General features: G+C 35.2%; 1 protein-coding gene across 6 annotated transcripts in view; it reads left to right on the top strand.

Annotated features, from left to right (window-relative positions):
- The window catches only part of fcho2 (FCH and mu domain containing endocytic adaptor 2), a 54650-nt gene that overhangs the window by 17837 nt on the left and 20316 nt on the right, over nucleotides 1-16497 (top strand). For all 6 annotated transcript variants that reach the window (XM_073860954.1, XM_073860956.1, XM_073860957.1 and 3 more), the window contains exons 4-14: nucleotides 73-214; nucleotides 1916-2068; nucleotides 2758-2862; nucleotides 4081-4179; nucleotides 7295-7391; nucleotides 10673-10717; nucleotides 10929-10998; nucleotides 11136-11160; nucleotides 13117-13173; nucleotides 13385-13442; nucleotides 13749-13924. In XM_073860954.1, coding sequence (XP_073717055.1) covers nucleotides 73-214; nucleotides 1916-2068; nucleotides 2758-2862; nucleotides 4081-4179; nucleotides 7295-7391; nucleotides 10673-10717; nucleotides 10929-10998; nucleotides 11136-11160; nucleotides 13117-13173; nucleotides 13385-13442; nucleotides 13749-13924 — 1027 coding nt within the window. The remainder of the gene's footprint in view (nucleotides 1-72; nucleotides 215-1915; nucleotides 2069-2757; nucleotides 2863-4080; nucleotides 4180-7294; nucleotides 7392-10672; nucleotides 10718-10928; nucleotides 10999-11135; nucleotides 11161-13116; nucleotides 13174-13384; nucleotides 13443-13748; nucleotides 13925-16497) is intronic.

Consider the following 16497-nt stretch of genomic DNA (forward strand, 5'->3'; position numbering starts at 1 on the left):
TGTTAAATCACAAATCATATTTAACACATTTATTTGTGCTATGTGAGAGAAGGTATTGTATTTGTTTCATAGGACATTTGCACCAGTGTGGGAAGTGTTTAAACACTCCACAGAGAAACTGGCTCTGTGTCACCTGGAGCTGGTCCGCAAGCTGCAAGAGCTCATCAAGGAAGTCCAGAAATATGTAGAGGAGCAAGCCAAAAATCATAAGAAGGTATGGTGGCTGCTGTCATTTATGCTCTTTGATTTATATCTATATCAGTTTCTTTATAGCATGCCACATGGCAAAGTATAAATCTAATTCTTTATTTTTTCAACTAAATGAGGCAATGTGCAATACACATGGCGCTCTTTAAAAGAGGTCATCGGTCTGGATTGTAATTACTATAAGCTTAAACTTGAAAGACAACCCATTGCTTTTAATGTCACAATCAGGCCCTCCATTTCTGAAATTAAACATAAAAATATGATTTTAAGGGAAATTTTGGGGAATTGAAACAAGGACGTTGGTCTTGTTTTAATGAATACGATTTCTGAATCAGTGAAATCTGTTATGCAGACATTAGGAAAGCATGTTATTAAGTTATGAAAAAGTTGAATCCTTTTTATCTAAACAAAAAATAACAAATATAACATTTATAACAGACTTTATATTTACATTCTAACATGACCAAAATTGATTATAAACTATTATTTATCTATTTATTTAATTAGCTAAAATTGTACATAATAAACAATACACAAAAAAACTGTAATAAAAAGATAACATGATACCAGCGATATTCATTATAGTGGCTGTTATGTGTTGCATCCATAGCCATTATACTCCGTTAAGAATGCTATATCTACCAAACATGAATTTTATTTTTGATGGGGAAAAACAAGCTATTGAATCAATAATAATGCTGAATCACAGTAAAGCAACCTGACACTTATAGTAGCAGCTCATTATAAATTTATGAGATGGCTTCAGCCTAGTGATGTGATAAAACATTAAGCAATTTTCTGTCTGTTGTGGGGGTTCTCTTGAGAAAACAAACAAGTCAGCAAATCTTTTTTTTGTTTGTTTTAACTGGTAAAAGTTATAAAAGCATATTTAAGCCAAATTTCCCTCTCCGTAACAAATAAAAATAAAATAAAGCCTAATTTTAATTATAGTCAAGTACATTGTTTCATTACAATTAGTAATTAAATTAAGAATTAAAACCAAGTATCAATCTTAATAAATATTCCATCAGTCCTCATTATTGTATTACAAATAATACAGCAATGTTCTAGATAAAATTAACACAAACATACACATAAACAAATAGTTTAGTTTGAAAGACATTAATTTACAAATCTTTTAAACAGTTTTATTATACAATTAATAATATGCAATCATTTTTTCACATTAAAGTAATGAAAAATAATGAGATTACTTTCACATTGGGTATTGGGGGTGGATAAAGTCAGCTGACAATAATAATCTTATGATCCTTTAAAAAATCTTTGTTCTCTTTAAACGTAAAATCCATCTTGTATTTAAGTGCGCTGTAAAATTTACTACCATGGAAATTTAATAAAACATGTTTGGAATGATTTTAGACTTAGCGTTGATATCTGTGCCAATAGGTGATCTCAAGCATCTTTGTTTTTTAAATGTAGCGCAGTCCATTAGCCATAACGTCATCCTTTAAAGTTGTGGATGACTCACTGTCTGTTCCTTGTGATGTCATGTTTTTTGTTTAACACTGAATAATCATCTGCTTCAATACAATTTTCTGCTTGTGATAGTTTATCTCCTTGTAATTACAAAAATAAGCACGGACTAATAGTGATTAACAGCATGCCCTTACTGTAAGGTTAGTGTTAAGTAACAAATATCATAGCAGAAGTTTAAAGTAAGAATATTTTGTTTTTTTCTGGCTGGTAGACAAAGGAGGAAGTGTCGACTACATTGGAGGCAGTGCAGAATATTCAAAGTGTGTCACAGGCCTTACAGAAAAGCAAAGAGAACTACATCAGCAAGACCCTTGAACAAGAACGTATGCGGAAAGAGGGAGCCACACAGCGAGACCTGGACAAGGTACACAAACTGAGACAAATATATCCAATACTTCGTGTGGTAAGTCCATATAGGAAATGTACTAAAATAATTGGAGTTCCCATCATGTTTGTCCCCCGATTAAGGTTGGGTCATGAGGGCCTTTTTGTATTTATTACAGCCCTATCAATCTTACATGCCAGACCAGCAATCTGATCAATAACTATCTTTAATATTTTTTGTCACCTTTAAAGGTGCAGTGTGTAAATTTTAGCGGCATCTAGTGGTGAGGTTGCGAATTGCAACCAATGGCTCAGTTCACTGATCACCCCTCGCTTTTGAAACGCATAAAGAAGCTACGGTAGCTGCCACCGGACAAACATGTCATCTCTAGAGACCACTTAGTAAAATAGGTTTGTCCGTTAAGGGATCTGTAGAAACATGGCGGCACAAAATGGCGACTTCCACGTAAGGGGACCCTCGGTATGTACATAAAAACGTCTCATTCTAAGGTAATAAAAACAACGGTTCATTTTGAAAGGTCTTTATACACCCCAGACAATATAGTTTTGTATATTATTTAGTATTTCTGTCAAGAGATTCTTCTAAAAATTACACACTGCACCTTTAAACAAATATACAGACTCACAAAGAATACACATTTTGCTATCCACACAAATGTATTAAACGAAATGTATAAAACACATGAATTTTGTCTTGCATGTTTGTAGGCTGGATTGAAGGTCAAGAAAGCCACTGAGTCCTACAAAGCATATGTGGATAAATATGCAACCGCAAAGACCGAATTTGAGCACAGAATGTCAGAAACTGCACAGGTATGTTTGCGTATTAGCATTAACATAATTTTATGCATTCATTGTCTTCTGTACTGAGTGTGCGTAATGTGTTTGTTTATCATTACTGTGTTCAAAATAAGACATGTGAGACCGTTAAATTTGGATTAACATGAAGTAGAATTTATTAAAGGGGCCATGGCATGAAAATCTGACTTTTTCCATGTTTAAGTGCTATGACTGTGTCCCCAGTGCTTTTAGCAACCTAGAAAATGTGAAAAAGATCAACCCAGTAACTTAGTTTTGGTAAACCATTCTCTACAAGCACATGAAAAAATAGGTTGTTGAAATTTGGCTCTCCTTATGATGTCATAAGGAGCTCTTATTATAATAATACCACCCCTTAATCTGCACTATCCAACCACAGCACTGACATTTAGTGCAGAGAAAAAGCACAATTGAGTTTTAATTGCAACAAACCATCATCATTGTGATCAGTGTTTGAATTTCATCAGCTCATTTGCATTTTAAAGGACACACCCAAAACAGCACATTTTTTGCACACACCTACAAAGTGGCAATTTTAACATGCTATAGTAAATTATTTATATGGTATTTTGAGCTATAACTTCACATATGTGCTCTGGGGACACCAAAGATTCATTTGACATATTAAAAAAGTCTTGTGCCATGGCCCCTTTAAATCTCAAACTATAATTTGAATTCTTAAAAACACAAAAACTCTGTATTGATGCTTTCTCGTATGATCCACAGACACATGCACACTTGTGGTAACACTTTTTTCCCTGTGGTCACACATGCTCTGCTTATACTGTCATTATCTTGTTTCCACTCATTTCCTGGTCTTTTTCTCATCTTCCCCTCGAATCTTCTAAAGCCCAACTGTCAGTCTGTGATGAGCATAAACAGTAAATCAGGCATATAGCCATCATTTATACACACACACACAAGCATATTTATTATCGCTGTGTTTGTGCGTTTGTATAATAGCGCTTCTTAGCCACCCAGACCACCCAGATCAGCTATTCATAGAACTTAAGAAAAGGTCTTATGTAGACACGCACATACGGGAGTGTGGTGGAAAAAGATTTTGCTCTGATGTATTATTTCTAACATCTGCTTTCATCTGAAATTTGACTTTTTTCCATAATGACTAAAAGTTGAATCCAGTATTAAACTGCTTTTGAACTCTTTTTAAGAAAGTAATTTGAATGTTGTTTTATGTGCGTCTGTGTACAGAAATTCCAGGGCATTGAAGAGGAACACATCTTGCGTATGCAGGACATTATTCATTCATACTCTCAGTCTGTTGAGGAGACGCACACACAGATCGGAGAGGTGAGCAGACAAACATGTACAACACTGTATTAATGCTGGCTATTATAATTTGCTAGCAAATGTGTTTGTTTATAGATAAACATAATCTATTTATGGTGTAGATATGCAATATGTTTGCAGTAACACCTGGCAGCTATAGAGGGCGCCAGAGGCAGATAAACACTATCATAAAAACATAAATCAACAGCACATTGCTTATAAAAGCCTCAGAGTGTCTTTAAAACAATAATCAGTACTGTTTCCAGTCTGCTTTAGAGTGATTTATATCATATTCACACCCCGTTATTTATTTAAACACACTTTCATGCAGGCCATTGATACAACTATCTCATTCATATACTACCATAGGCTCTGTTAGGCATTTAACTGTTTATTGACCACAGAACTAACTATTGCATGCGTGGGTCAAGACTTCCACCCAACCACACACCGCTCGAGCCTTAAGCAAATAAGATTTGAATTTCTCTGTGGTTATTATCAGATTTATACTTATTTTGTTGCATATTTATAACTTGTAATCTTTTAACTTGAAGTTTACATGAACATGCAAGTTAGTTTAAGTGTTTGTCTGTAGATAAGTCCTCAAGTCAGGATAAAAGCACAAGGTTTATGGGGGATCTAGATCTGCATAGCAATGTGGAACAATGGGATGTGTTTGTGGAAAAGACGAAACGGCAAATGAAGACAAAATGAGTGTTAAGCTTGGCATCATAATCCTCCCAGTTTATATTAACATTATCAGGATAATATATATATAATATTACATTTTATATTAAAGAGAATAGCGAAGTTCACACCACAACTATGATTATAAAGATACAATGAACGATATCGTTGAGATCACTTTCTGAGCGATTAACGATAAACTGTTGTCAGCCAATCAAGTCTATTTGAACTTCAAGTGCACGCGCACTTGAAATGACAGTGGAGAAGCTCATTGCTGAGGTCTATAACATAAAATTACCTCAGATATCCAGCGCTAATGAAGTTGCTATGAAATTCACTACGTAATCCTTTTTTTCCGACCACATTGACTATGCCTAAAGGTAAGATATTAGTTTACACAAACTATTAGGGTGCGTGCACACCAAAGCTTTAACGCCCGTGGCCGGCACATGTTTTCAGGTGTTTCCAATGGAAGCTCAGCGTTTTTCAAATAAGCCAGCAGCTAGTGGTTTTCTTCTGCGCTGAAAACCGGCGCTGAGCGCCGAGAGTTGAAAAATATTCAACTTTGAGTGAAAAGCTCCCCTCGTCAATGTCAGTTCTCACACGGCCATCCAATCACAGTGGAGGTATCACAACAACCAACCAGCTCACAACTGAAGTATCAGAGCTACCAAAGCGCTCAGCTGAAGAAAGCTGGCACTCGGCATCCTCCAGGCAGGGACATCTTGCTGGTTACCCACTGTGTAAATGCATCAAGAACAGCATATTTACATATTCAGTGACATGTTAACAATTGCAAAAGTTTTTATTACAAGAAATATGCAATATTAGTAAATGTCATTAAAGGCAAGTGATTTGCACAAGTGAATATTATCGCGAAAGTTCTCGTGATTTTCCGCCAAAGCTCAGATATTTCAACTCGCGCATTTCCCGCGGCAACGCTATCGTCTGGTGATGTGGACGCTAAAATAGTTATCGTTATAGTTAACTTTATAATGTGAACGGCCACTTAATGTAGCTCACTTTCTGCCTCCGTGTGAATCCAGCATAACATACAGTAGACGGACAAGTACACACGTTTTAATATGCTTTGTGTTTATGACAACGCCACTCCCCCTTTTCTACAGAATGCCGTAATTCCGCTCCACAGATTACAGCGCACCATTCACGCAATGTAAACAAACAATGGCGGTGCGTTGAGTACACGGAATCCTAGTTTTCCTCATCTACTTTGTACTTCGTGATCAACAAACAAACAAAAACAAAATAATACTTTAATAGCATTGATAAACCTGTGATGGTTTTCTGTGACGGGAAAGAAACATAAGTCATCAACATCGAATAATTTACGCAAGAGGCACTAAGGAGACGGGTGCTTGTTTGCCCGGGCCGACAGCATCAAGTTTCTGTCATAACACATTGAGCCCAGCGGATCTTATGAAAAACTTTCCATAATTTTACTCAAAGTCAACGAAAATCAAGCAGGACCAAAACATTTTACAGCTGATCGCTGTGAAAAACGTTAAGGGACGACGTCAAGTATAACCGCAGCAATTACAGTGTTCTTAATATGACAAAGTACGTGTTTTGATTAATGGCATTAATGTTTATATTTTTAATTAGTGTGTACAACTAGTCAACTAAATGAATATAACATGGCAAAGATGAATGCACATTTATATAGGCTATTGATTCAATAGATTTATAGCATTTTAGTAAAAACTTGTCATGGATTTATTGCATTATGTGGAAAAAATAATCAGTTTTTATAATAAATCTTTGAAAATCATGTTATGGATTTGAATTTTTTATGTTTTTATAACCTAAAGATGCTATGTGAAAGTTTGTAACAGAAAAGAGTGGTTTTCATCTTGTCACTTTCTTGGTATAGAAAACACGTTCTTACCAAAATTTGTCAAAATGGATTTATTGCGTTTTGAAACCAAACTCTTCATATATACCTATGCTACTGATTTTGCGGTCCAGGGTCACATATATGAAAAATGCAAAGAAAAGTCAGAGAAAGGGTGAAAACTGTTACTATTCAAATTATTAGTGCTAGTAACCCCCCCCCCTTTTTTTTTTTGCTTAGTATGGCACCAATTCTGCTAACACACGCAGCGTTGGGAGTGGAAGCTGTAGATATGTTATGGCTGTAGATATTTTTATGTTGTCTCTCTAGTGCACTCTTTTTGAGATATACTGAAAAATGAATTGAGTAATTATCAGTGTAGTACATTTTTGTGTGTCTTTTATTTTATTTGATTAAGGAATTATAAATCAGATAATGCATGTATAGATACTAAAATAACATGATATAATAATACAATATTATAATAATAACAACATACCATGTAATCAAATAGCGAACCTCTTTTTGAATTTATTTGTATAACGCCATTGTGTGAAGACATACAGTATGTACTCATTATGCTGCTTTTTTATGAAGGTGCAACAAGAGTTTGTGAATAACATGGAGAACACTTCTGTCGAAAGCCTCATACAGAAACTTGCAGACAGCAAAGGGACAGGCAAAGAGAGACCAGGTAACCAAATCACAAATCATTTGATCTGGCTTTGGTCTTGATATGACTAACAATACTGAAGTAATGAGTTCACTAACAGCTGACTTCGTGGCACGTTTGGGGTGGGGTATTAGGAATATACATGAACCTGCACTTGAAACACATTAGGAGTGTGTTTTGACTTGATTGCTGTAGCGTGGAGGTGTTTACACTAGAGGTTTCGCAGCGCTGTGATCCTTACAGAGGCTTTTCAGCCCAGGTCTCGGGCAGCGTTGGCCTGTCACATGTTAACAGTGCCGTCACATGCTAAGTGGAATGTCATGCTCGCTCACCTTAACTCAAGATTAAATCACTTGAGCTTGATAGAGCTTGACGCAGCTACACGTCCCCCCTGCGTACTTGCTGTTTTTCTTCTGTTATTCCTCCGTGGTCTTTTTTATTTGACCTCCTGCTTCTCCTTCCTTTCACAGGGTGCAAGCTTTTTCACACAAAGAATATAATCTCACTTGAAGTTAAAAGGATGTGGAGTGCTACAGTTTTAAACCTGTTTAGTCGCCAATATAAACAGAATTTTTTACGCTAGTCGTTGGATTTTGGCTTTCGTGACGGCTTTAATCTCACTGCACTCTCATCATATTAAGTCCGCCATGCACAGGTAGCCCAATTAAACTATGTATGAATGTATAGGGGTCTAGACGTGGCGTTCAGGCTTGGTTCGCCCTCCATTTGTTTTGACAGCAGAATTAATTGAGGTTAAAAACTGTGTCGGTCAACAAAACATTCTTCCCCTCGTATCAAGCTGTTCATTAGGGATTGCACTGCTGTCAAAGCAATAACCTGTGTGGCAAGCTGATGAAATCAGAGCGGCCCGAACCATACAGAGAGAGAGAAAAAGGTTGAACAAACTTTGTACCACGGAAAATATCCCAAAGTGACACACTGGGCTTTGGGGAGGTGGCTTGAGCAGTTCAGCGATATCCAGCTGGGCTGCGAGCTGGCCTTCAGCCAGACACGCAAACTCTCATTACCGCTTCATCCGAGATGCCGTGCTCAACATACGCAATTTATAAAAACATCCTAAGTTAGTGCATGACTGCATGCACCTCTCATATACAAACACATGCATGTGCGGGAGCGCTTGTAATAGAAGACGTATGCGTTTACCTTATCTAAAAAGGCAATGCCGTTGACTGCCTTTATTTTTTTAAGCTTATTTAGGCTAAAAACCGTATTATGTTTAGTAATGAATGATCCTTATATAATCTATTACTTTTTTTAACTTTAAGTTTAAAACATAAAGTATTCTCTTTTTGAACCATTTTTGTTTTATTTACATTTAATCTCTGGGGGTATTTTCTTTAGCAATGTTTTCCTCAAAGTATGGTTAGGAACACACATGCATTCATGTAAACCAAGCAGCCTGTCTGTTTAGACAAATTTAAACAAAACCCTCTTTTTCCATATTTAGGTGGCATTGTTGTGTCTGATGTTTGAATTTGTGCGCATAAATATTGTTCGATGGAGCCCAGAAGTATTTTCATTGCACCAGATGATAGCTCATTAGATAATACTTTATTCAACATCCTGAAGCTATTTGGAAAACTCAATCTTAATTTATCTGATTAAAAATTTTTTGGCAGGTTACAATGAACATAACTATTAAGGAACACAATGTAATGAATACAATATAATCCTATTTTGTATGTGTGCATGGTATTAACTTGGTTATACTTCCAGAAGTTTGCGTAATTTGACAAAGTATTGTGCCAAAATATTTTCCTTTAAAAAAAAAACTTGTGTTACTTATAATAACATGTTTATTTTATTTTATTTATGCATTTGGCAGACCTTTTATCCAAAGCGACTTACAGTGCATTAAAAGCTATACATTTTTATCAGTTCTTGTGTTCCCTGGGTTCGGACCCTTTGTACTGCAAACGCAATACGCTACCAATGAGCTATACAGGAACACGGATTTGAATATCTGGAATCTAAGGGGGCGAAAAAAATTAAATATTGGGAAAATCACCTTTTAAAGTTGTCCAAATAAAGTACTTAGCAAGACATATTACTAATGATAAATACATTTTTGATACATTTACGGTAGGAAATGTACAAAATATCTTCATGATTTTAAATTATTATCCTAATAATTTTAAAAAACAATAATTTTAAAATATTTTATTTATATATATATATATATATATATATATATATATATATATATATATATATATATATATATATATATATATATAATTTTTACCCATACAATTTATTTTTAGCTATTGCTACAAATAAACACGTGTTACTTATGACTGGTTTTGTGGTCCGAAGTCACATATTATTCAAGTATATAATTTCTGATAAAATAAAAGCAGTTTTTAAATGACAGACAGGTTCCTTATCCTGTGTATCATTATATTGTGATTTGACACTATATGTCTTCTCGGTTATGAATTTTTGTATTTTAAAGGAATCAGAAGAGAAAGATCTGATTTGGTACAGTAGAGTAGATCAGTCACACTGTATGTACGTTACTGTGTGTGATGTGGGTCTGTCGTGACTGCACTTAACATTGCGCGTGAGGTCTGCCGTTCTCTAGAGAAACACTATTGAACCGCTTGAGTTAAACATCACACACTATTGTTTTTTCAGGTCAAGGCATTTTCTGTGCGGTGAAAATATTACGCCCCAGGCTTTTTTGCTTGGGTCTGGTAGTAGTAAAATGCCATCTTATGTTTTCTTTTACAAGCATTAGCTTTTACTCGCGTTAACACAATAGAAAACTGCTCTAAAGGGCTCTTAGTGCACTGAGGGGCATCTCTCCTCTCTTCACAGCCAGTCACGAAAGCTCAGAATTAATATTATTATGCTGTTTGTGGTATTTATTAAGACTGGATGAAATGTTGATAGGTCATGAATTTATAAAAATGTAGAAACTGTGAATTGTTTGGTATGAAAGTTTGCTTTATTTCTTGCATCCGTGTGTCAGTGTGGAAATGGGTCACGTTGATAGTGTAAAAGTTTGGAGGGACATAGGCAAATTCATAAGCAGGAAATGAATATAGAGGTGTACAAAGTTTCACTTGTGTGCAGCGTTATTGAATTGTGTCGAATGAATTTGTTTATTTACTTGATTTCTGTCTGGGGCTAGAAACACAAATGCTTTTAGGAATGATACTGTGTGTGTGTTGTTTCCTGACACACTGATAATACAGTATTAATATCATAGCCCCTAAATACATAATATTGTAAATCAACATGCCTTTGAGTAGTTTGTTTGTCTGTTTTAATTACAGGACTCATTGAATTTGAGGAATGTAACGTCTCAGTCGCCACCGAAGGTCTGCAGGATTATTTTCTCTACTTTCTCTACTGCTATTTGTTTTAATTATTGCTATGCATGAAAATAGACATACATAACACATAATGGCTCTTTATTTCTGTAATATTTCTTTACAACAGTTCACCCTGAGGCTGAAAATCTAAATACATTTGTTTCAGATACAATTATATTAGTGTAGATTTGTGATAGTCACTGTTGTTTCTGTTTAGGTGCCAAACCTAGAAAAAGAAAGACCTTTGTCATACCAGGTCTGCGAAGAGACAAAGATACAGATTCCACGTAAGTTACAGTAAAGTAATCTTCTCTGCTACATTTTGAAATATATATATTTATTTTGACTGTGTAAAAGAGTATATGACAGAAAAGCAATAATGCAACTTAATTTTTTGTTTTACCTTTTTCTCTGTCTTGAATAGTGAATCGGCAGAAGTAGAAGCTGTTGTAAGTATTCCTGTGATGTTAAAACAACTTGATGACAAATTGATTTTAAAATTATTCTACATTAAAATATTCAGGTGTAAAGTACTCAAATATTTTTACTTTTACTCAAGTACATTTTTTCAAGTATTTTCTTTTCAAGCAAACTTTTACCTCACTACATTCTGATGCATAATACTGTACTATTTAATCTACTACATTTCATACAATCAAGTTGTTTTTTTACCTGTAATACTTAAATACATTACAATCTAGTTCTATCTTATGTATACTTTTATATAAACATATCCATGAGTTAAATTACTTAAGTACTAGACTTTTATGAAAAGAATCAAGTATTAAAGGATATTTAATGTGAAATGTAGTGGAATTAAAAGGTAAGATATTCCCCTGGTTTCACAGACAAGGCTTAAGGCGAGTCCTATATTAAACACATGTTTGAGCTGTTTCAACTGAAAAAAAACTTGCGCGTATAGATATTAAAATATTCCAGTCCCATTGATTTGTCTTAAGATACACACCAGTAACATCTTTTTCGGTAACATTTTACCCGAAGGGGCGCTCATAAGACTGACATGACACCTCCACAATCTTGACATGACAGGTGTCATGAACATGGAGATTCCATGCACATGTCATTTAATAATGTCATTTTTAATGCAAATATGACATTGTTTGAGATGTCTTTGTTATGAATACTTGACATAAACCAATACATCATAACTTGTCATAAGTCTGTCATAAACATGACATAGCAGAATAATTATCAAATCTAAAAAACTACCTAGCTTTATGAGTTAACATTACATTAAACTGTCATTTAAATTTCATTAAGTTTTAATACTCTGTCAAATAATTTTAAATACCATAACAAGATGCAACAGACATGTCAAAAGATTATACTTAACTTTATGTATGTGCACAATACATACAAAACTGACAACTAACAGAACTTGTTCTTCCTCACACAGAGGGTTAAGAAATTTTCTGACATAAAAGAAAAAAATAACAAAACATTTAATCAATTTAATTTAATGTAATTAACTTTACAGCGATATGGACCCAACGCTGCATGGCTTAACCCATTATGGTACAGTTTTCATTTAATTTAGGTGAATCAGTCTCCAAATGCAATAAAGTATAATTGTATCAATTTTAAATTATTATTATTATTATTATTATTATTTAACAATTTATTTTATTTGTTTAACAAATGACGGAAACTTTAAAAAAAACATTATGAACTGAAAAATATTCATGATGTTGTTATAAAACAATTTGACAGAATATTAACACTTAATGACATTTTATTGGTAAATTATATTTGTAACACTGTCATATAGTTTTATAACAGCGTTATTAATATTTTTCTTGACCTCAGCTACAGAGTATTAACACTTAATGACATTTTAATGACAAATTCAATTTGTATCACTGTTAAAAAGTGGTCAGTTATGGTAATGTCAAGTTGTCATAACAATGACATCTCAAACAATGTCATCTTTGCATTAAAAGTGACATAAACGAATGACACTTAACGACAGTTGTCATAAACGTGCATAAAATCTCCTTCATGTTCAGAGCACGTGTCATGATTATGAATGTGTCATGTCAGTGCCATGAACACCCCTTCAAGTAAAGTGCTACTGCCTTGTCTTTGTAACCAGGCCTTTATACTTAAAAATGTATAGTAAATGAAAAACACCACCTTTGAAAATATTCAATATCACAAATTAATCAAATGTTTTATGTTACAAAATATCAATAAACTATCCATGTTATACGCAATATCAATGTAATATCGTGGCTCTGTAATTAACGACACAAATTTTTCTCTTGAATTTAGTAATAGCACCTCATTAATTTCTGATCAAAGTGTTCACTTTCTGGTTATATTGGAAAAATTCCATTCATGTTGAATCGCATCCACAAAGCTCCTTTTGTTCATACTTCTTACAGAACGCTTCCAACGGAGCTCCCCCAGGTTTCTATGGTGCTATAGATCTTCATAACGCAGTGAGTGGTGACCTAATGTTGTTGAAGAATTGTCCATAATTCTTATGATTTTAAGTAAAGACAACATTACCGATGATTTCTTCTTGGGCTTGTTTACATATTTCTCACAATATAGCTAACATTACTGTGCTTTACCTCAGTCGGACTCTCCTTGTGTTTTGAAAGTGTGAATAATGGCGTTTTTAAGAGGTGTGTTCTGTGTTCACTGCAGAATGTGCCTCAGTTGGACGAGGAGGGCTTCTGTATCCGACCAGAAGTCAACGAGAATGATATCCTTTTTTCAAGATCCATCTCTTCCACTTTCATCTTAACCCTGAAAGAGTTTCATTCTCCAACACTCAAACACAGTTTTTGGCTTGAGAACACAGTCTGATATGTTTCTTGGTTACATTTCATATGAATCACAGCCGAGCCATTGTTTTTTTTTCTGTTTTCTTTACCAAAGCTGTGCCATCGCTCTGTGTAGATCAAAACATGTGTTGAAAACCCTAGAAAGCTTACTTATCCACCTTATGGTCCTATAGTTGAATTTCGATCACACTCACCGTGCCGTTTCCTTAATAGCTTCTGATCACATGCCAAAGAGAACTCCTTTTATTCGTCCAGTGACTCGGATGATGAGGACGAGCCAAGAAAGTTTCACGTCAAGATCAAACCCGTGCAGACCAACAACGGCACCCACCAGCAAAAAGCCACCCTAGATGAGCTGAAGGCCTCTATCGGAAACATCACGCTCTCGCCCACTCCTGCAGTAAGTGACTCCTCACAAACACACAGACCATGTCGAAAGTTCCCATGGTCATACCTTACTCGCATTTAGAAAAGCGTAGCATAAAAGCACGGGAACTCGGAATCACATTCATTCAAATAAAAAATAATGGACCCTGGGTTTCTATATAAAGGGTGTTTTGTTGTCTGGATTGTATGGCATCAGCACAGACAGTTCTGATTGGTTGATATAATTTACAGTCATGCTGCCGGTTCTCACACACTTCATACCGTATCAGTCGCTTGCTTCATTTATTCCTTCACTAAAACTCAGATTTTCACTGAATAAATCAGCCACTAGAGGGCAGTAATCCATTATGGTATTCACAGAATGACCATTCGGCTCTTGAGAGATGCTGCAAATGTGTACACACATTTTTCTTCTAAACTAAATTGTGTGCCTGAGTGCAAATGCATTTTATTTGTGTGCGCGTAAGACACATTTTTACACACCTGTGCTTTACACAACTGGCTCATTGAAAACAATATTGTTTAAACACACATTAGGGTTATAGCACATTTCCAATGAGAGAATGAACATGAAATTATCTTTGAATGGTTTTAGTCTGGGTTAATTATTATTAGATGACAGGTGACAGCACACATGGAAATAAACTGCTCTTTTGTCATTTACCATCATAGATGGAGTGCCTCTATGTCTGCATGCATATGTATGCATGTGTTTGTGTGTGTGTGTAGTTGCGGTCAAGTAAGCTATAACAATCAGTGCAGTACAGTGTGTCGGCCGTGTGCGTATCTTACGTCTGTGGTCCATCTGTGTGTGTGCTGTTGGTAAACAAACCCATACAACTTCCTGCTTGAAAATCTCACCACAGGAAGCACGGGGGGGACTCTGTTTCTAATGAGTAAGATCACGAAGGTAGACCCACACATACACAGAGACACATCAAAGCAAGAGCTGTGCCCATAACAAAAGATATTTAATTAAAAAAAGCCAGCCACTGTCTTGATATAGCCAGTCGTTTAAACTAATCTAATCATCCCCAGATTTTTATGAAAGATTTGCCGCAAGACTTCGGCAAGTCTGGCATCACAACCCTTTCGTCTTATGTAGTATTCATAATGCGTGTGCACGTTAAATTTGCAAAGAAAAAGTTAGTATATAATAAACTTTTATAACTTACTCACCCAAATGTTGTTTCAAACCTTTAATCGAACATGCAAGATATCCAATACAACATATACAATGAAAGTGAATGGAGAACGGGGGACTTCACGCATTGTGTTTGTGTATTTTAAATATGCTGTCGCTTTATGTGAGGAAGCATAAGTCATTGCCGAAAATCTTTCTTGACAGCTGTGGTCACTTTTTACTTTTATTGTATGAAAAACATCTTTTGCCTTTAAAACTCAATATGTGTGTTTTACAGAAAACAGGAATGCGACAGCTTTTTAAAAAACACGAAGATGATTAAGCAATGACTGAACTTTCAAAAAAACTTTCACTTTTTTGACGCATTTACAACAATGGGCAAAATTCACTGGAGTTCCTGTCTAATTTTTACCGCTACACTTTTGTTTCGAACTTTTTGTGTGTGTGTGTGTATTTATGAGTTGATAAACATTAGATGTATAATGTGCTACATAGAAAGCATGTTTATGATATCTATGATTCTTTTTATCTGCACTGCTTTTCTGTTTTGTCCGTGTGTGTTTGTCCTGCTCTTTCTGTGTCCTTCATTCGTTATTTTTTAGTGGTGATTTAAATAGTGACAGTGATGTATTTCTGCAATAACACATCCTTACGTGTGCCAGCTTGTGTTTTCAGCGAGCACAGTGGGGGCAACCGTTAACTTTAGACACCTTTGCCGACACCTTTTAGCTTTAAGATAAATTGTCAGACATTTTTATAAAGAGTCTTTTCATTTTACCAAGCTTGAACTTTGCTTTCTGTCTCAATTCAAATGTGTTTCATAAATACTTTAAGCTATATTTATCATTTGTCTTACCCGTCTTTTGTTCCTCCTCTTTCTTGTTTTTTTATAGTCCTCATCCAGTGTTTGTTTCATTTGGGGGTTTTTTGTCATCACATTGGCGGATGTTTTTTTATGAAAAGTTTGGCCAAGTCAGGAAATATAGGTGATGACGAATGCCATGTCATCTGTTATAAATTATTGATATTATTGAGCTTTCCATTTCCTCTTGTTTTTTGTTGTTTCTCTTTTTCTCTCTCGCTCTTCCTCTCTTTCTTTCTCGCTCTCTTTTGGCTGGTGTGTGGCCTGAGCTGTAATTGAACCCATTTGCCACTATCTGCCTATGGGACTAAACATTTTCCTTTATGCGTGTGTGTGTGTGTGCATGCATGTGTATTTTTTTTCCACAAGCCTTGCCTCACAGTTTGCCATTTAGCTGTAGTTTTTCCGGCCGTCCATTCTTTTTCTGGTGTTTTCCTTTTCATCAAACGCTTTATTGAACTGAGTGAGAGGATTTTCCATTCATTCCGACAGTTTCGGGCAGAGATGCTTCATATGGATCACATTGAATACACATACTCACAACAAACCAACCCTTTCCATCTTTGTGTCTTTGTCTGTT

Source organism: Misgurnus anguillicaudatus, chromosome 22, assembly GCF_027580225.2.
Source record: "Misgurnus anguillicaudatus chromosome 22, ASM2758022v2, whole genome shotgun sequence".
Lineage (NCBI taxonomy): Eukaryota > Metazoa > Chordata > Actinopteri > Cypriniformes > Cobitidae > Misgurnus > Misgurnus anguillicaudatus.